The sequence below is a fragment of the Xyrauchen texanus genome, chromosome 44, assembly GCF_025860055.1.
Source record: "Xyrauchen texanus isolate HMW12.3.18 chromosome 44, RBS_HiC_50CHRs, whole genome shotgun sequence".
Taxonomy (NCBI): Eukaryota; Metazoa; Chordata; class Actinopteri; order Cypriniformes; family Catostomidae; genus Xyrauchen; species Xyrauchen texanus.
This window is the reverse complement of record NC_068319.1, coordinates 19,040,631-19,067,571: the sequence shown is the minus strand read 5'-3', so window position 1 is coordinate 19,067,571 and position 26,941 is coordinate 19,040,631. Positions and strand designations below refer to the sequence as shown.

The following is a 26,941-nucleotide window of genomic DNA, read 5'->3' as shown; positions in this document are numbered from 1 at the left end:
GAAAAAAGAGCAACATAGAGAAAGGATGGAAAACTGTCAGAGATGTCAAAAGATAATGGCAGGAGGGAGGAGGGGGTCTATCCAAGAGAGACTATCTGTACTCTGTCTGTTGTCCTTGATAGAAATATGTATTATGTTTGATATGGATCATTTAAAAAAAACACATCAGAGTTAATACTTCTTAGAGAGAGAGAACAAGAAGATAAACAATATGGAATATAAAAGACAATGAGAAAGACTAAGGGAGCAAAAGAATTATAGAAAAAAGAGAAAGAGAGAGGATATTAAGTTAACCCAAAAATGAAAATTCTGTCATCATTTACCTATCTTCATGTCATTCCAAACCTATATGTCATTCCTTCTTCCATGGAACACTAGATATTTAGCAGAATGTCCTTGGTCACCATTCACTTTCATTGTCATTCTTTTTTGTCTAGATAACTATGGAAGAAAGTGTTTGGAGCTACAAGAACAACTATCTCTTTAATTCTCAATGAAGACTAAGGAGCACTGCCTAAATAATGTTATAATTAGTCTTAAGTGAAATGTCCTGCCAGTGTTTGACAGATATATGACAGCATGTAATTGGTGTTGGACAGTATCATAACGATTTAAATTCCATCCTTGAGATCTAATACAACACCATCAATTTCACTCAGTGGGCATGAAGTGTTTAGGATGCTTGTCAGAGCACCCTGTCACAACGTTCATATAACGCTGCAGTTGTATTTTTATTTAATATATGCAACAGTCATTTCAACAGACATCCGTGACATGTAAGCTAGTCCTTAACTGCTCAGACAGGAGTGTGCAATGCTAGCATACCCTCATAACTGTCATCCTGACAAAATACGTCTCAATCTGTTATAGGTACACCCGAAAACACACATAGAGCTACAAAAAGCACAAGGAGTTCAAGTGAACTCATGACACTTCACATGTCTGATCTTGTTGGCATGACTTTCTCTGTCTCACTCTATTTCCCTTCTTGAACAACATGTTATGGTGACTCAACATAAAAACATCATTATCATCACTGTACCAACCAGAGAAGAACTAAGACCTCATGCTGAATTTATACAAAAGACATTGCCATAAAAAAGGCTTCCAGAAAAGCACACGTGTCATAGGTCCAAAATCTTTTGTACAGACGGGTCCTGACAATATACACTCATGTCCATTTCATTAGGTATACCATGAGCAAAATATGTTATCTCAGCGACTGTGGCATGATTGTTGGTGCCACACAGGCTGTTTTGATTAATTCTCTAACTGCTGATCTCCTGGGATTTTCATGCACAACACTCTCTAGAGTTTACTTAGGATGGTGCCAAAAAACATCCAGTGAGCTGCAGTTCTGTGGACGGAAAGCCTTGTTTATGAGAGAGGTCAACGGAGAATGGCCAGTCTGGTTCAAGCTGACAGAAAGGCTGTGGTAACTCAGATAACTCCTTTATACAATTGTAGTGGGCAGAATAGCATCTCAAAATGCACAACTCATCAAAGCATGAGGCGGATGAGCTACAACAGCAGAAGACCATGTCGGGTTCTATTTTGTCTAGCCAAGAACAGAATTGCACAAATTCCCTTAGAAACTAAACTATGACCTTGGTATTGCTAGCACTGCGCACTTCCAGATGAGCAACAGGAACATGATGGTTTTCATGTGGCATCAGGCTATTAAACCCTTTTCAGTTTTATTGGAACATTTACATTTCAGAATTTACAATCGCTTGCAAGTGTGAATCACTTCCAGACATCTGATCAATATTGGTTGTGTCCATTGAAAAATATACTATGATTTTAATCAGGTTATGGAGTGTGAATTGTCAAACTGGCAACAGTGATCATGGGCTAAGTGTTATCCACCTTGCCTGACATACCGGACATACTGTGTGCCAACACTAGGCTCTCAAATTAATTACATCAGACAGATAAATAGAAGATGTGGGTGAGAGACTGGAAGACAGAGAAAATGAATGAGAAGAACAGCAAACACAACGGCCCAAAAAATATGTTTGGGACAATGGAACACCTAAATGGAATGCTTTAACTCACACTTTTCACAATTATATAATTGCGACAGCTGTAATTGTTATCTCGATAATTTTTTAATTAATTTATTACGTTTGATGATGTATTTTTACCTTAATTTAGGTATATCACTGCATTAAAAAGAAAAACAGTAAACACTGCTGAGATGGGGGTTTAAAGGTTTAAAGGGTTACAGTTGCTTAGAGCAAATGGAAACAGAGTAATATTTGCTATGGTCTCCCATTTACTTCTACACATCAGCGATGACAGTATACCAGTACTTTACTATTGGCTACTGCCTGGCAAAGGCAAAGCTCAGTAACTACACAATTTGTCAAAATTAAGTTGTGACTAAAATCAGATTATTTTAGGTTTGACTGAACTATGCTCAGATTCAGAAAAATATACTGATGGAGACTATTTTATAAGCCACATTTGGATGGACAATCAATAGTTTACTTCTGCATGTAAAAGATGTAAAAAGTTAAAAAGCTGTCCATAATGGCCCAACAACTGTACAAGCCGTTTTCTTTTCTTTTTCCGCTTGTCTACATCTTGCATTTCAACTGTGTACATATGTTTTCTTCTCTGTCCTTACACAGATTATTGCAGTAATCTCATACATATGCTGATCAGGAACCTCCACAACAACAGCAAACAATTGCGTGAGGGATTCACATTGATCTCAAACCCTTGCTGCTCAAGAACCATAATAACACCCGCTCATGTTATTGCTTCCTGCATTGCATGCTACATGTTTACTACAGCTTCTTCTGCCAGCAGTGAGGGATTTACATGTGTTAATTGTAAGGAATTAGTCAGGCTGACGGAGAAGGTTAATGAGTTAGAGACACGCATATGAACGCCAGTGGAGGTCAATGAGAAAGAGAAGTCGGTATAGACTTTTTCAGATGCAGGTAGAACAGCGAGCAACACACACACTTTGTTTCTGCTGTAGAGCCACCACAGCAGGTCATTTGGGTGAAATCTCATGTTAGTGTTTCCAATTGATTCTCTCATCTCAGTGATGCACCCACTGAGGATCGTGTTGAAAGTGCCCTTGTTATAGGTTGTAAGGAGCGTGGAAATAGAGACTCCAGCCACTATTGTTCATTACATTTCGGGTGCTCGGGCATCTTACATCAGATCAAATTTACAAGTGCTGGCTAATACTAAATGCAGATATTCTAAAATGTTTATTTATGTCAGCACTAATGATGTCTGGCTTCACGTGTAGGAGATCACTAGAGATAATGTTGTCAAAAACGATATCAGACACTGCAATATGCTCTGGCCCTCACCCTGCTCATCATGGTGACAAGATTTATTGTAGATTAGTGTCACTGAATGGCTGGATGTCTAAGTGGTATTCGGAGAATAGGATTTATAAATATGATTTATAGACAATTGGAAGAGTTTTTGGGGTAGACATGACCTGCTAAAGAGAGAAAGACTCCATGCCTCCAGGAAAGAAGGTGCCACTCTCCTCTCTGGTAATTTGGCTCTTAGTCTTAATAGTGATAGTATTTGACCTACTGGGGCCCAGGTCAGGAAGCATACAAACTGGCTAATCAGTACTGCTGCCTTGAGACATTACACAGGTCACATAAACTACAACACATAGAGACTTTATCACCTAGATATCTAATAGAGACTGTGTTCTTTTCCCCAAACTACCAATTTTTTTTTAGAAAAAAATTGATTAATATAAAACTTGAAAATAGCAAAGAAAATGTAGATAAACATCTTATAAAGTTGGGATACTAAACATTAGATCTCTTTCAACCAAAAATCTAATTCTAAATGATAGTATTACAGATCAAAGTTTGGATGTGCTCTGTTTGATTGAAGCCTAGATTAAAACAGATGAATATATTAGTTTAAATGAGTCTACTCTCTCAGATTATTGTTATAAACATGAGCCTCATCTGAAAGGTTGAGGAGGAGGTGTTGCTGCAATTTACAGTGAAATTGTTGGTGTTTCTTAGAGGACAGGATATTTGTAAATTTAAATCTTTTGAAATAATAATGCCTAATCTCACACCGTCAGATAAACAGTCTTTGTCATCTTTTGCCCTTGCTACAGTATATAGATCACCCGGGCCGTATTCTGATTTCCTTGGTGAATTTGCAAATTTTATATCAGATCTAGTTACTGTGGGTAGAGCTTTGATTGTTGGTGACTTCAACATTCATATAGATAATGAAAATGACACATTGGGATTAGCATTTATCGATATTCTCAACTCTCAGACAAAATGTGAGACAAATGTCAGACAAAATGTGACAGGACCAACTCATCGCCATAATCATACACTAGATTTAATTCTGCCATAAGGAGTTGTTGTTGATACCATAGAAATTCTGCCACAGAGTGATGACATCTCAGATCATTGCCTCGTCTCTTGTATGCTGCAATCAGCTAATGTTACTCAATCTACACCATGCTATCGTTCAGGTAGAACTATTCCTTCGACCACTAAAGATGCTTCACCAATAATCTTCCAGATTTATCTCATATACTCAGTAAGCTAATATGTCTAGAAGAACTTGAAGTAATAACAGAAAATATAAATAGTCTTCTCTATCACTCTTCAACACTCTTCGGTGTTGCCCCATTTCGATTAAAGGAAATTCAAGGAAAAAGCCACACACCATGGTACAATGATCACACTCATGCTCTCAAGAGAGCAGCTTGCAAAATGGAGTGCAAGTGGAATACTACAAAATTAGAGGTATTTTGCGGTGCATGGAAGGATAGTGTCTGTATCTCCTGGTCAGCATATTTTAGCTAAATCATAGAAAATAACCACAACATTCCTTGGTGTTTATTCGGTACTGTGACTAAATTGGTTTGGAATAAAGCCTAGACATAACCAGATATTCCATCGCAGCACAATAGTGACTTCATGAAATTCGTTACTGATAAAATTCAAATCATCAGAAATAAAATTTGAATTAAGCATTCGTCTGTCACAGTACCACAGAAAACAGTGTCTCATATTTTTCCCCACGAGCAACATCAATCCACTGCTGTCATAGATCATGAAGATCTAACAAAACGTATCAAAACATCAAAACCCACAACATGTATGTTAGATACAATACCAACTAAATTCTTAAAAGAGATGTTCCCAATAATCTCAGAACCTCTTCTTTTTTTTCTCACCAATTTGGAATGCCCAATTCACAATGCGCTAAGCCCTCGTGTTTACACGCTGTTTTAATTACAGCGGAAACAACATAAAATTCTCTGTCATTTTGGCGCATACAGATAAGTGTAAGACATCATTAGAGACTATAGAGAGTCTACTTTTATTTGTGTACACTCACAATAACAACAAAACCTTCTGCTTTTGTAAAATAATGAAAATAAAAAGGGTGAGCTTTCAGCAGTCTCTGTGTTCACGAGCATATATCTGACATCACAAAAATTTACTGAAACTCCGTGAATACTTATTACACAAACATGAAAAATATGTCTAAAAAAGCTTAAAATGTCTACTTTTAAATAAAACTATTCAAATTCAGAACAAATATTCTCCTGCAATGCAATCTGTATGAAATTTAGCGAAGTACAGTTACTCCTGGCTCAGCTAATTATCCCTAATGTGATCACACCCATGGGCAGAGGGCGCTATTCATACGGTAATATGCTGAGACGATCAATGCAAATGGTGAACGCCCCGATTGTGTCTTAAAAAGCATCTAGTTCTTTCACTTTTCTACGCATTTGGAAGATTGCACGATACACAGGCAAGAAAGCTCCTGGATTGTAACGAATAGTTAACATTTTCCTCAGAAGAAGAGCGGGACTCCGATGAACGTTTGCATTTTTAAGAGAGACTTGATCCAGCCGAGGATACAATTTCGGATGAGTAAGTCCTTTAGTGTTGCTCTTTTATATAAACATGTACATATTTTACTAGTGGGACTGTTTCCAGACTTGCCAGCCAGGATTCAGAGTATTGAAATTTGAAATATGTCCTAATAGGCAAGTTTTAGTTACATTTCAATGTTGTTTCGGCTAAAGCAGGCATTTAAATTGTATGGTGTATGATATAAATATTATATGAAATATGGTATAAAAATAATATGAATGTTTAGATTATATTTTAACTAGTGTTTATGCTGCCTCATCATCAACAAAGCTTGTGCTTGCAAATATGTGTTCAGGTTAAATGAGTAAAATGCACTTTAAATATGGCCATAGAAAATCAGCATCTTATAATGATTTCTGAATGATCATGTGACACTGAAGACTGCAGTAATCATGCTGAAAATTCAGCTTTGATCACAAATTGCATTTTACAATATATTCAAATAGAAAAATGTTCTTTTAAATTGTAAAAAGAAAATGTATAGTTAGATTACTTATTTTAACTTAAAACTTGATTTTGATCATTAAGTCTCCTCACATTCATTCTCTTTTTATCACATTCCTCAGTGATAGGTCCAGGGAGGGTTCTTTTTCTCCTCATGTGTGAATTACAATCAATATTCATGATAGTTCACGCCTCCTCGCATATGACCTTTCTAACACTAAAAGTGTCTTACAAAAGTTAAATTACTATATTGTTTTGTTTGAATGAGTGATCATGATGGGTTTCACATCATTTTGTAGCAAAAACTCTACACTACAAAATCCAGTTCTCAAAAGATTTGTGGACAAATGTTGAGTATGAGTTATATGGCCTTATTTCAATGACTTAAATTTTTTATTTTTTTAAAAACCATGCATAAACGTTATTTTCTCAATACAAACATGTGCGTACATGTTGCTCACATATTAATGTAGCCTAGTTTGTGGTGAATACAGTGTTATCAGACATTAGCCATTAATATGTTTTTAAAAATGCACAAATGTCAAGGCATGTCAAAACTTCGCCAGGGCCCAAAACACACTCAGACACCAGAGGGTTAAACACTGGCCCTTAACACTTACTTAGTTTACTAATTTTAAACCATGACTTGCACTGCTCATAAATAACTAATATTGGCATTATATTCATGCTGTTTAGCCACAGTGAGCCTTATTTCTCCCAAGGTTATTTTTCTCCATTAGCCAACATCTTATGCAGTTTTGTGTTCCTTGCCACAGTCGCCTTCGGCTTGCTCACTGTGGTTCAAAATACAATTATTATTTAGTTATTTATTTTTATACACAATTTACAATCATATTTAATCAAACTACACAATGATGACTCTAACACTTTATAGATATTACAGTTTCATTTTCTGTTAATGCATGATTTGAAACACACACACACACACACGCACACATGTTGGTGCGGCTATCCTTATGAGGACTATCCATTGACATAATGATTTTTGTACTGTTCGAACTATAGATTCTATCTCCTAACCCTAACCCTACCCCTAAACCTAACCCTAGTTTTTTTAAGCGATTCAATTTATGGGGACACAGAAATGTCCTCATAAATCACATGTATAGCATAATACTCTTGTGATTACCAGTTTGTAACCTGAAGCCAATGTCCTTTTAACCCACACTTACAGAAGCAGCAGTTCTCGTCCCTTGTGCCGTCCATGATGCCATCCGGTAGCATCTGCAGGTAGTAGCCATGCTGGCTGTACAGGCGGGTGACGATGCCTTTTAGCTGTGGCTCTGCTGAGAAAAAATGATCACAGGCACACACTGTTAGCCCAGGGAGAAATCACAGCATTTACTGTACATGCATGACAGAGTACATCAACAGTGCGTAAAGTTACTTATACTGCACAGGGGGCAAAACTAAAGTACACATATTGTGCAACATTTCTCAGGAAATAAACTGTGTTGGGATTAAGAACAAACTCCTCAGTGAAAAATAAATATTAAAACATGCAAAAAAAAAAAAAAAAAAAAATAATAATAATATATATATATATATATATATATATATATAGATATAGATATATATATATATATATATATTCACTCACACACACACCCTTTCATGGGAGTGTATAGCTTTCATATAGTGCTATACTGTTGCTATGTTATTCTGTTCTGGGCATTTGCTTGACATAATACATTCACTAAAATGACATTGGGAGCAGTTGGTTAAAGCAGTCATGACATGCCATATTTTTTAGATATGTTCTTTAAGGTTCACCTATAACACTTGTAAAGTTTTTGGAAAAAAAAACAGTCAATTATTTGTAGAACATGATTATTTCCCACCCTCATTCTGACCCTCTCTGGTTTTTGTGCTGCTTTTCCTTTATGACTTGACAGTAAACACCCACTGTTATGATTGGCTCTCTGCTCTTGACTGACCTGCTCTGCTCACCGCTACTGGGAGGCGCTACAAAAGTGATTAAAGGTAAAGTAGGTGTTGATGTGTTGTTGTGGGGGTGGTCAGATGCAAATGTTCACCACATGTGACATCACAATGTTGAGGAAGTAGAGAACGAGATGTTTAGAGTTCTGAAATTTACAGTATGTTTATATAGTACAATAATCTCTTAGACAAAAGATAAGGTAAAGATAAAAGCTAAAATTTTATTCTGCATGTAAAAACACATTTAAAAGTAAATGCGAAATGAAGAAAAGTGGTAAGAAAAGTGTTTTGTTCAAGTTTGTTCACTTTTCTTACCACTTTTCTTTCATGATGTTCTGTATGTGTAGATGTGACTTGGGATTTTTATCTACAGGTTCCCACACTTTTTGGCCAATGATTTTCCATGACTTGTATAGTCATTTATGATTTCTGGATAAGGATTTTTAGAAACCATTTAGATTCAGACTGATTTGCTAATGAATCAGTTAGATCAGTTTGTAAAATAGTTTGCTGCTGACAAAAGAGATTCATTCAGATTCAGCTTTTTGTTGCACCTATATGCCAATAGGTGGTGACAAATGTGTGTAATGTCAGTTATTGAATAATTGATTCAGATGATTTGTTGAAATTCAAAAGTCGTTTACGTCACAAACAAATCAGTTGTTATGTTCGAGTTCATGACACAGATGCAAAAGCATGAGATATTCCCCAGTAATTTACTCCATAGGCATTTAAAAAATATATTTAATAAATATTTCTTTGCCTTGACTCAAAAAAGAAAGCTCTATTATTAATTAACGACATTAATATTTTTATTTGAAGCAACTCATTTTCACACCAGGTGTTTACGGCCGTCATAGTTATGATCACCGGACACCGAACATTTACGGCAGGCATGGCACTGTGGAGGCGGGCCCACCGCCCCTGCACTCCCAGCTGCAGCACACACACACACACCCACATCCAAGCGGTTGTGGCGAGTCACGAGGATGGTCTACTTCCTCCCCCATCGCTGATCGGTCCTATGGTGGGTATAGGGAGCAAGGTAAGTGCTTCGATGTTCCCCTCAGCAGAGCCATGAGCTCAAGATGCGAGGCTCCTAGATATGTCTCTTGCTCTGCCCCGCCGCGAGGCCTCACCTGCAGGTACGTCAGATGCGATTGTTGTATCTTCCGTGGTATGGTTTCCTCATTGGTAAATCCGCATATTCCTTGGGCAGAGTTCTCTCTGCCACCGGTTGCCATGTTTGTAGAGCTCCGTCCCCTCTGTGAAGGACCTACCATGGGGACTTCCTCCACATGCGATACTGCCGGTCGGTAAGTCCATGTGACATATTTCCACACAATTACGCAGACGCTTATGGCCCCAGCTGAACAATTTTCACTTTTAGGGGAGAAAAAAAAGAGCAGAGGCCACAGCTGGTGTGACCTGTCCCCATTATGTGCAGTCGGCTTGTCCCCGAGGTGCGGGGGACTGTACGTTAGTGCCGAATGCTAGCTACGAGGCATGCAGTGGCTTGCCCTTACCTGCACCATCAATCCATGTAAAACAGTTAAGCTAGTTGTGGCATTTCATATAGGGACCCCTAGTGACACTACATCGACACAACGTTGGGTGAGTGACAGATAAGGAACGTCTTGGTTACTGTTGTAACCTCCGTTCCCTGATGGAGGGAACGAGATGTTGTGTCCCTCTTGCACAACACTGAACTGCCCACTGAAATGGCCAGGTCCCTGTCTCGGCACCTCAGCTCAAAACCTGAATGAGTGGTTAGGAGCCAGCTCCTTTTATACCCGTATGTCCGGGGGAGTGGCATGAATATTCCACTCGCCAATTCCCATTGGCCTTTTCTCAAAGATCAGAGGTGTTGGGGCTCCCGAGAGCGACCCCTAGTGTCACTACATCGACATAATTTTTTTTTTTTTTACAAATACTATTTTTTAGACTAACTTTTCAAACTGCAGGTTATATGTGGACACATTAGAATTTCTTTCTGTTCTGACTGCAGACGCTTTAGCTAGCACGTCCACATTAAATTTTTACTGTAACGATGCAAACGTGCATATGTTCACCATGTGTGAGTTTATGGATTTTTTTCATGAGGGCATCCACATATTAAGGCATTCTTCACAGCAAATTTCTTAAAATACGGGAGAGGTTGGATATGCAATGTTTATTGCTGCTAAGGTTTACAACGGTCCCATTTTTGCCAGACGGTGTCAGAGTGCAACAAAAGGATCCAAATGCAAAAGGTAACTCAAATCAAAGTCTTTAATGGTCAACAACAAAGGAAGTCTGTAGTGGATAACACAGAACTGGAACTCAAATGATGCTCCCCAGGAAGACAGCTACACAGAGGATACTTGTCAGGAGCAGAAAGTTCACTCGAACAGAAGGTACTGGTCCTTGTAGAAAGTAGCTTGAGCAGAGTAAGCCTTGTAGAAACTCACCACAGCAGATAACAGGATACACTAAGACGAGCGCAGCTACACATGACAAGACGTGGTGAGTAACTGCTGACAGACGAGAGAGCATTACACAACGCGTAACACACACAATAATCCGACACAGAACAGAGAGAGCAAACACCACAAGTAGACAGAGTAATCAGACAAGACTAGAAACAGGTGTCACTGCAAATCAGCGCGAGCGCTGATTGAGATGATCAACAGGTGATGCCAGAGTGCAAACATGTAAGTGTGTGTGTGCTGGTGTGTGAGTGAGATGAGTGTGTGAATGAGTGTGTGTAGTGAGAGAGAAACAACCCAGATCCTGACAGACGGCCTATATTTTATCCCATAGAGGATGCCTTACATCCTGTATTGAAATTCCCGGTTCTCCCAATGGCCAGTCCACCCCAGGTCAATTGACAAATATCCTTACAGTCAACAGTCATTCTAAACTCACTTTTTAAGTAATTTTTTATTGAAAATGATCTTGTAATGATCCTACTCTGTTGCCATCATTATAGTTTTCAATTTGAAATGCACTGTGAAGGCATAATTTATGTCGTTTGGAACACTGTATACTGTATGTTTTCTCGTCACACCTGACAAACCAACCAGTTGCCCACAACGAATGATGAAAAAGCACATAAAAATCTGTTCTGTTTATTTTAATCGTTGGTTGGTCATTAGGGCATCCATCAGCAGAAACATAAATCGGCAGTGCATGTCCTTTGAATTTTGCAATGAAGCTGCAAAACAAGATACAACAAATGTGAATGGTGAATAAGGCTAACATTCTGCCTAGCATCACCTTTTGTGTTCCACAGAAGAAAGTTGTACAGGTTTGGAACAACACAAGAGTGACAAAATGATGGCAGAATTTTCACTTATGGGTGAACTATACCTTTAAACTTGTTAATCTAGGACTGCTTGAAGACATTTTTTATCTCATTCTATGTGATAGAGCAATTTTACCTTGAATGCCCTGTCCACCCTTAAGCATTGTATTGACTTTCACCTTGTCTTTTTTTTTAGAGAAGCTTTGGTCACTGCAAGACTAACGGAAGTAAAAGAATGTGTATCCTACTCTATAAAAGATTTATTTGTATCGCACATTTATTTATGAGACTTGAGGAGATGAACCAAAGCTGAATGTTTTATTATTACAGTCCCTCATGCCTACTTTGTGTTCATTTGAGAAATGAGTTGAAAGGGAACGCTGAACAGATTTTATTTGTTTTATTCTGTCAGAAAAAAGGTTTTGGAATATGTAATTGTCACCAACCAAAAGTGTGTGATTACAGTTTTGTGTAAGCACACTAGTTTCAAAAATATGTTGCTGTATCGGTAGTGACAAGGTAAGTTATTTTTGTTAGGATTAGCTGATTTGTTCCCCTCCATGAAGTTCAAATGAAACAAATCTCTCAGGAAAGAGAGAGGTCATTTAAAAGCAGTTATCTGGAGAGGTAGGTTTGCTTACTGTATTATACATTTCCACCTAAAAGGTTTGTATTGAATAATTGTTAGCCTGGTTGAATTATCATCTGCAAGAGTTTGAAATATACACCATTACCCATTCTGGTGTACTATATTAGAACCTTTAAAGGGATAGTTCACCCAGAAATAAAACTTCTGTCATCATTTACTTGCTCTCATGTTGTTCTCTACAATAACATTTTCTTAACTGGATTACAGAAATTGCAATGCTCACATAAAATAAACACCATATAATATTTAGTTTGACCTTCCGAGGTGCCCAAACAAATCTCTCAGGGGCATTTTAAAAGTAGTTATCTAGAGGGGTATTATGAAGGATATTAGTCAAAGGTTTGTATTGCATTATTGTTAGTCTGGTTGAAATATGTGAATGTTTAATACTCCCCTGATTTGTTTAGATCTTCCACTTCTTCCACACTATGTGTGTGTGAAGGACTACATTCTTGAGAGTGTGTGGCCTTTCATCTCTATGTTGTCACTACACCTTTAGCGGTGCAGAGGACTGTGGAATCTTCTGAACTCTTTTCAGGACATGATAAAAGCTTGTATTGATTTCACCCCCACAAATCCTGATAAAAAAAATGTATTGACACAAAGAGGATGCAAAGCTCAAAGTTTGAGTTTGTATGCTAGTCTGCTGCTGTAGTGTTCTCAGATATCAGCAAATATATTATACCTACGTTGTTGCAAAATTATTTTTATGTGGCTCATTGAACATACCACTGCAGTTCCCTGGTGAAATGAACACTAGAGGCACTACACAGCCTGATCTCATTAACCTAGAAAGCCATTTGTACGCTAATATTTGTAAAATTTAAATGTATATGTTTTTACATTTGAATAGACACTAAAACATTCAATATGGATGTTTGAAAGCATCTAAAATGCAAATAGTTTACATATTTACAGCTTTAGAGACTTAAAATATTGAAAAATCCATGACAAATACATTTGAAAACATGAATCTATTATAAATATATTTGACATTTTTATTGTTTTATAGATATATTTTATCCCTTAAACCTACTCCAACCCCTAAACATAACCACTTTTCAACAACATAAAAAGGTGAAACAAGTAGATTAATGTACAGTGACAATCATTTTTGTTACAATATATATACATTTACATACTTTATATTTTACAGTCGCTAATACCAACCCTACTACTAAACCTAACCATGACCATTTATTGAGAATATAAAACACGTAACAGGCTGACAGGGTTTGGAGGGTTACTTTTAAAATGTAATTTGTAACATATTCTGTTAGATTATTCAATTATGAATTATGAAAATTAAATTAAAGCATGCTTGTTGATGCTTAAGGTGGGTGCTACGGCGGATGGAGACAGAAATCGTTGAATAAAAGGCTTGAATTTGGGTATATTCCTCAAACAATTCTATCAGAAGATTTATATTATAAGGAACTAATTAAATTGATAACTTTTATTATTGTTTTATGGTGTTTTTGTGTGAGGGTTGGTCTCCGCCAAGGCTGCGCTTTGTCACCAATCCTGTTTGTGATATTCATGGACAGGATATCGAGGCGTAGTCGGGGTGGGGTAGGTGTGCGGTTCGGTGGGCTGGGGATCTCATCGCTGGTTTTTGCAGATGATGTTGTCTTCATGTCATCATCGGTCCGTGACCTTCAGCTCTCACTGGATTGCTTGGCAGTCGAGTGTGAAGCGGCTGGGATGAGAATTAGCACCTCTAAATCTGAGGCCATGGTTCTCAGCAGGAAACCGATGGAGTGCGTACTCCAGGTAGGGAAGGAGGTATTGCCGCAAGTGAAGGAGTTCAAGTACCTCGGGGTCTTGTTCACGAGTGAGGGGACAATGGAGCGGGAGGTTGGCCAGAGAATCGGGCAGCGGGGGTCCCCCAATCAGAGCTGGTTAATGTGGCTCGGGATAGGGAAGTTTGGGGCCCCTTGCTGGAGCAGCTGCCCCCGCGACCCGACTTCGGATAAGCGGTTGAAGATGGATGGGTGGGTGTTTTTGTGATTTATTTATTTATTTTTTGCATATTCTTAAAACTCCTTTTACCCCTGGTAAACAAAATTGTAATTAAATGCTTAATGAATGAATGAGTGAAGAGTTTTTATTCATTTGAAGATTTTAAGGTTTAGTCTTGGTTAAAGTGATATAATCTTTTAAAACATTGTATAGGGCAGCAGAAATCACACAAAATTGAAAGAAACTTTAAAAATGTCATATTATAATATCAACTGTGTTAAATAAATAACTAATCTAATTGATTATAAATGCAATGCAATTAACTGATTAATTCCATGATTTCATATTAATCGATTAAAACTGTACTCGTTAACATTTGTACCTTTCTATAGGTGTTAATATGTAAAATGAAGATGTTTATATGCTGTGAATACGTCAATATTGTACGTTTCATGTCTGTGCAAATGTAAGAAACTCGTACCAAACTTACATAATACGCATTCTCAAGTTGCGTACAACTTTTATTCTTTTTCACACAAATCATGAGTAAAACGGCAGATTATCAGTTCAAAAACATTTACTTTTCGCCCTGGTCCTCACCCAGTGCTGTCTTATGACATTTAAACACTTTTACTGTAGTGCATGACTTGTCACACCATACATTTTAATGTTTGCATTGCATTTACATTTGCATTAGGTTTAGAGTAGGGAGGTAGGTTTTGTTTATTTAAAATTCTAAAGAACTTTAACCTCAACAACCTCAATTGTTTGTGTGAAAATGTAACTAGTTTTTAGCGCCACATAGTACGAATTTCAGCTCAGAACTGCCGCAATGCGTGTAATGAACCACTCAATATAATTTTGCAAAGATGTTGCCAGTCACATAATTTTTATGAAATCTCTCTCTTTTACCCCAAACTCTCACTCAATTTCTTATAATCACCAGTGTCGCATAGAACTATGATGCATTAAAAAGGGAAAGCAAGTGATCACTTGCCAGACAGGGTGGGGGATGGGTGCATTTTGCATCATTTCTTTAGAGAAAATGGCTTTATATGGTATGTGTTCGATAAACATCAAGTATTTTCTTACCGCCTAATTTGATGAACTGCTCAAGTATGACATGGCTTATTAGAGTCTCCTCTGCATTCCACTGGATCGGCACTGATGGTTCATTTTAGAGTATAAGTGTAACTGTCAAGTTGCAAACACTATCACAGGCTACTGGTAAACAGCATGAAACTGGGGTATCCCAGCTTTTGACCACAGCATCCACTAACTGACATGGCATATCAAACTGACAGCACACATACAGTGATGAACTCTAGCATGTTGTTTTTAACTGTTTTTAATGCAGTATAATATTTCATCATGTCACCTTTCTGTGTTTTGTGTAGTCCTTTTTTTGTGTGTGTGGATGTGTATTTTTTAAGGATGTTGATTTAACATGTTAATTCAGTGCGATTAATTCTATAGAAATAATGTGTTAAAAAAATGCATGCAATTATTCATGTCCACAGACCGTAATAAGGAATATTCCTACCATCAGAGCAATTGAAGTTTAAAGTACCACCTGTTTTCTCCAGGGGCCGTAAGTGAATCTTCAGCTGTATAGGCAATGTGCAGTTTATACAGAGAACAAACCACACTCAGCGAACAGCACAACATGAAAACTTACCACTTATCAAGCACAGCTTGTTTTAGACATGTTTTATACGTTTCAAACTATGTTTAACTTGACACAGCGACCTAAAATCGGTATGTTTATTATACAATGCAACCAAAGTGAGACACTCCAAAAGCATCCATCTGACACAGGTGTATACTGTATTGACGCATCCTTAGAAAGCCCTTATAACAAATCTTGTACTGATTGACGAATTCAATTGTAAAATGGATTGCTGTGAACTGTAGGCCAAATATTGGCTTATGTTCAATAATATGGAAGTAAACAATACCTTGGATTCTAAGCCACATTTTGTATTGTCTTATTAGTGCTTTAATCGTCTTCCACAATAACATAATGCATTTTTAGAATCTGAATATTATAATTTTTTTGAATATATATATATATATATATATATATATATATATATATATATATATATATATATATATATGTATATTTTTTATTTTTTTTAAATAAATTATTTCATCATTATACATTGAATTATTGTTATTTTAGGAGCTTTCTCAGCAAATATGTATACGATATATGTAATTAGTTTGATTAAAAAAAAATCGATTAATAGTAATTTCGATTGTAAAAGTAAAATTAATTTGTAGATGGTATTATTGGGAAAGCATGTCATTTCTTCACCACCAATGGCACCAAATGGAATTGCAAAAACAATATTTGAATAGTGCTGATATTTAATGCATTAATTTAATGTGAAAACGTATATGAAAAAAATAATACAATAAAAATAATCATGCCCCCGACCTGTACGTACATTTTGTAATTAGGAGTAATCCCACTATCTGAGTAATTTAAGCTTGATGTACCACATTGATACAGTAGGGAGCAGTCAGCCCTCCAGCTGTACAGGCAACATGCCTCATCATACCAACGAGCAGCTGGCAGCTCAGCCTTCCACAGAAGCTTCTTTAGCGCTCACTGACATCTGGTCCAAGCACAACAGAATGCATGGATCTCAAGATGCTATTTTCAAAGTTTCAAACTACGTTTAGCTTCACATAGCCTCCTAAAAACACAGCACTTACAACTAGAGGTGCTGAAAACCAGTGAGAAGCGACACAATCAAAGTGAGATGCTTTAAAATAATAGGGTTATGCTCAATGAAATGGAAATAAAACAAACAATATTTTCTCTTTTTGTACTGTCTAAGTGCTTGTCTGTTGCCACAATATAATGTAATGTATTTAAATTATTTGAATTATAATATTTATTAGGCATACACACTTATTGAGCACTTTATTAGGAACACCTGTACATTTACTTATTCATGCGATTATCTAATCAGCCAATCATGTGGCAGCAGTGCAATGCATAAAATCATGATGTTCACATCAACCATCAGAATGAGAGACAAATGTGATCAGTGATTTCGACCATGACATGATTGTTGGTGCCAGACGGGCTGATTTGAGTATTTCTGTAACTGCTGATCAACTGGGATATTCACACACAACAGTCTCTAGAGTTTACTCAAAATGGTGCCATAAACAAAAAACATCCAGTGAGCGACAGTTCTGCAGACGAAAACTCCATGTTGATGATTGAGGTCAATGGAGAATGGCCAGACTGGTTTGAGCTGACAGAAAGGCTACGGTAACTCAGATAATCACTCTGTACATTTATTCTCTAGTCCTTGGTCGAGTATTGTTAATGTAATTTTGTCAAGTCAAGTCAAGTCCTTTATGTTTGTTTTGTTTTGGATTCATGTTTTTGGATTTATTGGACTTTCTAAAATAAAACTTGGGTTCTCACTTCATCATCATCTCGTCCTCGTCCATTTCTGTCTTCAGACTGTCCTGCCTTGGCCGAACGTTACAGTACAATTGTAGTAAGCAGAATAGCATCTCAAAATGGACAACATATCAAACATTGAGGCAGATGGGCTACAACAGCAGAAGACCATGTCAGGCACTTTATTTAGACCACAGTGTTCCAAATAAAGTGCTCAGTGAGTGTATGTATACAGTATATATATGTTCTATTTTTTTATTTTTAAATGAACATGATTGACAGCCCTAATTTTCATACACATTTCTTAAAGACTGCCCATCTTCCAGTGGTTGACAAACAAATCCCGCTCCAAACTCCAATGTTGCTGTGTTGGGCTGGTTGGGCTGGTTGGGATGCTCCAACAAACAGAGCAAAGATTTGAAAGTGCAGCGGTGTTTATATTTTGTAGGGAAATCATCCTACCAAGGGCTTACTAAAAGTTGCTTCTGCATATTAAATGGAGATAGAAAAAAGTATGCTAAAGAGAAAGAGGAAAGAGGACCGTTCTCTGTCTCCCCTCGGGTGCTGTTTATCTGGTGGAGGTGAGGTGTGTGTGGGGAAAGGTAGTGTGTAGTGTCTAGTTCCAGCTTGATACAGATGGTAATTTTGTCAGAAATCACTGAGCTGCTGCCAACTCCACACTGGAGATACAGCAAGTGACGGCTGGTGTGCTGAGCAGAATCCACTCTGCAAGAACCAGCCATCAGCTTTCATTCTCTCTCTCTCTCTCTCTCTCTCTCTCTCTCTCTCTCTCTCTGTGTGTGTTGTTTGCTGGGAGTGGGTTGAGAGTGGTGTTGGGTGAGATCTGAGCTGTGTGAATTCCCCTTGCCTTAATTACGTTTTTTCTATTTATTTTTCCTTGCATGGTTTAAGTTTGATTTAGACTCAGTTTGATTATTATTGTGATTATTGCACAAGGAGATGGCGTCTCACGAGGAGACGCCGTCACTGTCCTTGTGCAATGGCTTCAGGTGTGTGCCAGAGGACGGTGTCACAGTTGAAGATGTGCTCATTTCGACTGGCGAGAAAGTAGGACATGAAAATATTGTGTCCGCTTCTCACATGAATAAAGCCATAGTGGTGTTCTTGAAAGAGCAAAACCTTGTTAATCATTTAATCGAGAATGGCCTTGTTATAAATTACAGTTTTGTTCAGGTTACCCCATTACATGCTCCGACAGCGAAAGTCACGGTATCGAATGTTCCACCTTTAATTCCAGAAGACGCATTGGAATGGGAATTAGTACAGTTTGGCAAATTTGCCAGCGCTTTCAAAACTATAATGCTAGGCTGTAAACACCCATCTCTAAAACACGTTAAGTCTTTCAGAAGACAGGTGTTTATGTTTCTAGATTCCCCAGAGAATACGCTGGATGTTTCATTCCGAGCACGATAAGAAGGGAGAACCTACATGGTGTATGCAACAACTGGTTTTAAAAAGAAAATTTAAAAAGGCAGATAAAAAGAAGTGGCTAAAAGCATTCTTATAAGTGATTAGCCATGCATCACATGGTGTTGTCTTTTTTCCTACTGTTTTCTTCTGCTGACATCTTTTCTCTATCCTTCCTAAACCTATATATGGATCTTTTGAGGGTGGGTGCATTAAATATTAACGGTGGGAGGGATAGACATAAATGAGCCTTAGTGTCTGAAATAATGCAGAATAAAAAGCTACACGTCATTTTATTGCAAGAAACCCATAGTGATATGGACAATGAAACCGAGTGGGGAATGTGGTGGAAAGGTCAGCATATACTTAGCCATGGTGCAAATCTGAGCGATGGAATTGCTCTCCTTTTTTCTCCAGATAGAAGAGTTAGTATTGAGAAAACAGAAGTATTTGTAAAAGGTCGCCTTGTCCTTGTTAAAAATATTATTGAAGGGAACATATTTTAATTTATAAATGTTTATGCACCAAATGTGGGACATGAACGACAACATTTTTTTTAGTATACTAACTAATGTGTTAAAACAAGATTTTAGTACTGTTTCAATGTTGATCTTAACAATGAAGAGCCTCATATGCTTTCCTCCAACTATTGGTCAAGATTAATGAAAGAGGCTGAACTTTTAGATATGTGGAGAATCAAGCATCCAGTAGACAAACAATATACATGGGTTAAAATCTCTGATAATAGAGTTAGTGCTGCTCGATTAGACAGAATCTATGTTTCTAAATTTTTTAATAACAGGGTTATTGATTGTTGTATTTCTCTTATAGGTTTTTCTGATCACCATTTGGTTTTTATTTGAGTTAATATGGTACAGTTTCCAAGAAAATCTTCTTATTGGCATTTTAATGCTAAATTGTTGCAAGATAATTTTTTTCTCGAAACTTTCGTGGTATTTTGGAATTATTGTATGGAAAAAAAATTGAATTTGAAAACTTAAAACAATGGTGGGAGGTTGGTAAAACTCAAATAAAACTATGCTGTCAACAGTACACAGCATACTACCACTCAAAGAGAAACTATTCAAGCCCTGGAAAGAGATATAGAGTCTATAGAGACAGAAATGTTTAAAAAACATGACCCAACCTTTATTAATAACTTACAACAGAAAAAGAAACAGTTAAGTTTTCATTTGAATGAGAGGGTATAGGCAGCTTTGGTGAGGTCACAATTTACATCAGTCACTGATATGGATGCCCCAAGTGCCTATTTTTTAACTTAGAACATTCAGTGGCACAATATAAGCAGATGACATGTTTATGTCTTCCAGATGGGAAGATTACAAATGACATTATAGAAATGCGTCACAATGCTGTTGATTTGTATTATTGTCTCTACAAAGCTGAGCATTGCAATTCTGGTTGTGAAGCACAACTTTTGCATGAACTTCCTCAAATAGACTCTGCTTTGACTGCTTTGGACATGAAAATTACCTTTCAAGAACTCAATATTGCCGTTGGACAGTTAAAATCTGGTCGTTCTCCTGGCATTGACAGGTTGACTCCTGAATTTTATAAACATTTTTGGAAGCATATTGGAATGGACCTTTATGAAGTCTTTTATGAAAGTTATAAAGATGGCATTCTACCTGTTACATGTCAACGTGCTGTATTGTCCCTAATACCTAAAAAGGGAGACTTGACTTTGTTAAAGAACTGGAGACCTGTTGCTCTATTAACAACAGAATACAAAATCCTATCCAAATGTCTTTCTAATAGACTTAAGAAGTTTTTACATTTGATAATTCATCAAGACCAAACCTATAAGATATCCAAAGAGATCTGTAATGGATAATATTTTTTTGGTGAGAGATACCTTGGATATCTGCAAAATGATTGATGCAGAGGTTGGATTGGTCGCTTTAGACCAAGAAAAGGCATTTGATAGGGTCGATCATAATTAACATTTTAGTCTACTTGCTGCTTTTGGGTTTGGTCAGGATTTTATCAAATGAATACAGTTGATATATACTGGAGATTCTTGTATGGTTAAGGTGGGGGGTGGTCTAAGTCAGCCTATTCTGGTTTCAAGGGGCATTAGACAAGGATGTCCTTTATCAGGGCAATTGTACAGTATTGCTATTGAACCATTACTTTTTAATATAAGGAAATTATTAGTTGCAAACTCTTTAGATGCAAACAATTTGGTCGTTTCTGCTCTGTGGCATAAATGTCTTAGACCTAGATTAGTTCAAGGCATTGAAAAGATGTTGGTGAACTTTTTTTGGTCAGGACTGCATTGGGTCTGATCAGCTGACTTTTTTTTGCAAGTGCAAGAAGGGGGACAAGGTCTGGTAGATATCAGATCTAGACTTATGCCTTTCGTCTACAAGCTGCTCAGAGACCGCTGTATAACAATGATATTACTTGGTCTAAAATTGCAGTTGCACTCCTGAGAAAGGCAGGCAAAATGGGACTTGATAAACACTTCTTTTTAATGAACAGTTTTAACTGAATAATTTTAATAGACTTGACTTTTTCTATAGATCTGTGATGGAAGCCTGGAAAGTTTTTTCTGTCTCAAGACCTGCTGGAATACATGCAGGTTTTTGGCTGATGGAAGAGCCATTGTTCCAGAACCCTTTTTTACCATCTAGACACATATGTTCTGCCAATTTGTCATTACGGCTGATAGCTGCTGGATGTGTAAAACTTGGCCACATTTTAAGTATCAGTTTTGATACCCTGGGAGAGAGAACTGGGATCAAATTTATTCTATTTTTGAAACTTACTGATGAAGTGGTTGGAGAGCTGAATTTTGATCATCGACTCTTTATCAACAACTCTAACCATATTAAAGAATGGATAGCTGGGTGTGACTATGATTTTCCATCCTTGAAGATAACTGCTGACGTAAGAGAATGGCATGAGGAGGAACGTCTTATATTGTCTTTTAAAACCCCTCAGCTGGATAGTTTTGAGACTGCTGGAAAAATAGCTCTGTATGTGACTTGTGTGAAAGTGACCAATGCACATCTTTTATATGGAGTAATGTCATCTAGATGGACTGAATTTTTTGGAGTGGACATCTCTCCCAAAGGTAGCTGGCGGTCACTGCTCAAATGGCCAATTGATAAACGGTCTGGTGACTTACAGTGGAGGATTGTACATGGTGCAATAACTACAAACAGACATGTGGTGCACCTCAATCCAAATGTAAGGATGGGTTGCCCTTTTTGTTCTGAAAAAACTTTTTGTGCAATATGTACATTTGGGTAATTTGTTTTCTTTTTTACTTCAATGGGTATCATCTTTAGGTGAAGATTTATCTCATCAATTGTTCATTTTTGGGCCAAAATAGTCTGCTAGTCATACATTCTTTTGGGTTTTATTACATTTTGTGTTTGGAACTGCCAAACTCGCATTTGGAAAACAAAGAAAAATAAGATGCTTGGTAAAGATACTTTAGATCCTTTATTGATGTTTATGGGTTTGGTAGCATCAAGGCTTAGGATAGAATATGCATATTACAAACTGGTAGTGTGCTTACCAATGTGTGTGAATACTTGGGCCATAAGTGGGTTGTTATGTACAGTTAATAGAAAATGATGATTTACTGTTGAGTTTTTAAGTTATAACGTTGTGTTTGTTGTTGTTATTTTACTTTTTAAATCTTTGTTATTTTATTATTTTTCCCTTTGTATTTGAGATTGTGGAATGTAGATCTACAGTATCTCTCTCTCTCTCTCTCTCTCTCTCTCTCTCTCTCTCTCTCTCTCTCTCTCTCTCTTTCTCTTTCTTTACACTAAGAAGCACTGAATAAAATACTGTTTGCAAGGATTTACCAAACCAACTGGAAACTGCAATTAAAGAGAGACATGGTTTAAGTCTGTTTGTTTTTATTTAGTTGGTCTTTTATAAGTTGTTTTCTTTTATATTTCATCTTTTACCTTTTTTATTTGCTGTTGATAAAGGTAAAGTAAACTTGATTGTAATAATATTAGTGCAAGTGTGTAGAAATAGTTTGGCTAGACAACAGTGTGTAAGTTTGCATGTGTGTGTTACATATGCAAGACATTATTTGGCATTGACATTAACAGTGCTTCCTTTTATCATGTTCCGCAACACTGTGGTAATCTTCTGAAAACTATATTGTAGGCCTATGTGTTCGTCATTAGGACTCTTTATATCTCTTTAACTTTCATTTAATTTAAAGTTAATTTTTGTTGATTAGTGTGGTTTACAATTAATTAACTGTACATTCGTCAATAACACATGACATTATTAATGAAATATTGAAACAAGAAATGTATGTTAACATTTTTGTTGATATTATGTATAGTTAATATATCACTGTAAATGGAAGGTCAAGTCAAATACATTGCATTGAACTAGTATTCATTTCCCATTGCAGTGTGCTCTGCTGTACTGTAAAGTTTTTTTTTTTCATTTAGTAGCGCATATTCTATGCATACAGAAAGTTTGCATTCTATGCAAAGTTAACATGTACTCAGAAATTGTTTGAGTAGTGTAGTAGTTTACTTCTCCAAACATAACAAGTATCAAGTTTTTCAACTCTTTCTATTAGTATCAGAACTAAATGCTTTGTGCAGTCTCTACAATGTTACAGATGTCATATTCTCAAATTAGTTTTTGGCATGTTTTGACTTAATTTAAAATATTTAAACACCTCCTTTTCTTCTTTCCTCAGCATCTCGGCACACACCTTACAATGATCCCCTTTTTAACTCTGGCTCTGTCTAATTTAATCTCTTGCATCAATAACTTTTAATTAGAATGATTGGCTGAATGATTTTTGTACTGTTTCATTGTTTTGTTCTTGCTTGCTTATGTCACCCCTCAGTAAAGCAATTAAACGGCTAACATAAATACATGTGACTTACAGAACCACAAATCCTATACTCTATATTTCCCCCTGGGAGCAGAATTGAGCAGTGTTGGTATTATTAGTAAAGCATTGATATTTTTCACATTCTTTGCTGCTGCATTCTTGCTTTGTCTTTATATTTGATTTGTATATTTTTGCCCACTTGCAAAATCACCATGCACTCTGTAAGATGTAAGCTATTTTCTTGAAAGGAGGGGGATGTCCTCTCCAGTTTTTTCATATCAGGAGCTTGGTCTGTTTATTTAAATGCAGCACTGTCCACCGTGGCTCCTCAAAGTCAGACAGAAAATGCAATAACCGAGTCTGAGCCTCCTGTGTGTGTGTGTGTGTGTGTGTGTGTGTGTGTGTGTGTGTGTGTGTGTGTGTGTGTGTGTGTGTGTGTGTGTGTGTGTGTGTGAGCATGTATTTATCACTTTGTGGGGACCAAATGTCCCCATAAGGATAGTAAAACCCGAAATTTTTGACCTTGTGGGGACATTTTTTTGGTCCCCATGAGGAAAACAGCTTATAAATCATACTAAATTATGTTTTTTGAAAATGTAAAAATGCAGAATGTTTTCTGTGAGGGTTAGGTTTAGGGGTAGGGTTAGGTTTAGGGGATAGAATATAAAGTTTGTACAGTTTAAAAACCATTATGTCTATGGAAAGTCCCCATAAAACATGGAAACACAACATGTGTGTGTGTGTGTGTGTGTGTGTGTGTGTGTGTGTGTGTGTGTGTGTGTGTGTGTGTTGAATTATATGTGTGCAGTTTGATTGCCACACTGTACCAGAGCCAAAAGTTGCATTACATTTTTTTCTGATCATGTACAATACAAAGGCTGTTTTGCAGGATCGATAGAGGTTAACTGTATGGTAACCTTATGTGTATGTGTGTGTGCATGCATGGAGTGAGTGTTTGAGTGTTATAGTGTGAGTACGGCACTGAGATGGAGTGTAATGATGTCTGCTTTATAGCTGTGATATGCAGGCTTACTCTGTAATGATAAGAGAGTGCAGAGTAATTACAGGTGCTGCTTCAGCAAGCAGCCAAGGGCATCTGAGATTCCCTTCCCTGAATAAGGCCAAACTACCAGGGCTTCCCTCAACCTTTATTAGGACTCCCCACCAGTCCCCTCACTTTCTACTGTCAGTCTCTGCATCTCTCAGCAGTTTTCCCAACATATCTCTCTCCTCTCAAACTCTTTCTTTCTTTCTTTCTTTCTTTCTTTCTTTCTTTCTTTCGTTTTCTTTTATTTTCTATCCTCTTTTCCTTTATTTTAATTTCCTTTTCTTTCCTTTATGATCTTTCCTCCTTCCTCCCTTCTTTTCTTTCTCTTCTTTCCTTTATTTCATTTCCTTTGTTACTTTCCTTTCCTTTGTTTTTGTTATCTTTACTTTCTTTCCCTTCATTCCTCCCTTCTTTTCTTTTCTTTCCCTTCTTAATTTCTTCCCTTCTTCCTTACTTTTTTCCTTTCCTTTCAATTATTTTGTCCTTTTTCATAATTTTTTCTTTTCTTTCCTTTGTTTTTGTTATCTTTACATTATTTCCCTTCATTCCTCCCTTCTTTTATTTCCCTTTCTTTATTTCTTTTATTGTCTTTCCTTCAATACTTCCTTCCTCCCGCCTTCATTCCTTCCTTTTTTCCTTTCCTTTATGTTCTTTCCTTCTTCATCCATTCTTTTTTCTTTCCCTTCTTTCCTTTCCATTTATTTCCTTTCCTTTGTCCTTTTCCTTTCTTTTCTTTACTTTTCTTTCATTTCCTTTGTTTTTGTTATCTTTACGTTCTTTCCCTTCATTCCTTCCTCCTTTTCTTTTATCTCCCTACCTTTCTTTTCTTTACCTTCCTTCCATCCTTCTTCCCTCCCTCCCTCCTTCATTTCCTTTCTTTCCTTCTTGCTTCCGTCCTTTTTTCTTTCTTTCTTTCTTTTCCTTTATTTTACTTTGTAGGCTGTACCTAACATTGCCTTTTTTTAAAAACAACATCAGGGTGAGCAAATGATAACAGAATTTAATTTCTGGGTGAACTCACCCCTTTCTCTAAAAACACTATATTTAGAGGGAAATCATATGTTGATAAGAATTTCTTTGAAGCTCCAAACCTAACCCTTTCCCGTAAACTAACCCTAAAATCTGACCATCAAGAATGACGAAATAGAAACATGTCCACTCTGCAAATCATGGTTGGAGGCTATTCTTCACCCATTATCAGATCTTCCCTATCTTTCCTTTCTTTCTCTCTACACATCTCGTCCTTTAACCTCTACTAAAATGTTGTGTTAAGTGTATCCACAAAATGGCAGTAAACCAGGCATCAATGAGACCATATCTAACACACACTGTCAAAGGATTTTCTGAAACTAATACATTTGTCTCAAGTCCCAATTTGGGTTCATGTTGAATTAATCAAGTAATATTGAGTGTATATGAATTACACATTTTGGGGATCAATCACTTGGCGTCTTTCAGTAGTCATTCTGTATTTTTGGTTTAAATGTTTGACATGACCTTGTCAGCATTACTAAGAACTGTCCCTTGAGACAACAGCATTGTCTGGTTCATTCGCCATTTGTTATGAACTGTCAAAATAAGAGAGAGAGAGAGAATTGAGAGTGAGAGAGAGAGAGAGAGAGATTGGAAGTATAGATAAACACTGTATAGCGTACAGTTCAGAGTGCAGAATTTGAATGAAAGGTGATTGTACAGGCTGGTTTGGGTTCGATGCTTGCGGTGGTGGACGTGCTCTGTGTAACCATGAAGCAATCTGACTCACTAGGATGACAGCCCACTGGTAAAGGAGCCAGGCCTACTCATGATGTCAACACCAGGCCCTTAAGTGCTCAGAAATGACTGAGGTTTAATGTCTACCTTTTCTGTCTGCTGCTCTTTATCCTCTGCCCCCTTTAACAAACAAACACACACACATACACACTCTTCCTTTGTGTGCCTTCCCTCTTGTTAGAGGTCAAACTCAAT

The 26,941-nt window shown here is 37.0% G+C and overlaps 1 protein-coding gene across 1 annotated transcript in view; it reads right to left on the bottom strand.

Annotated features, from left to right (window-relative positions):
• The window catches only part of fgf11b (fibroblast growth factor 11b), a 58,222-nt gene that overhangs the window by 19,945 nt on the left and 11,336 nt on the right, over nucleotides 1-26,941 (bottom strand). The window contains exon 2 of the mRNA XM_052118035.1: nucleotides 7,553-7,663. Coding sequence (XP_051973995.1) covers nucleotides 7,553-7,663 — 111 coding nt within the window. The remainder of the gene's footprint in view (nucleotides 1-7,552; nucleotides 7,664-26,941) is intronic.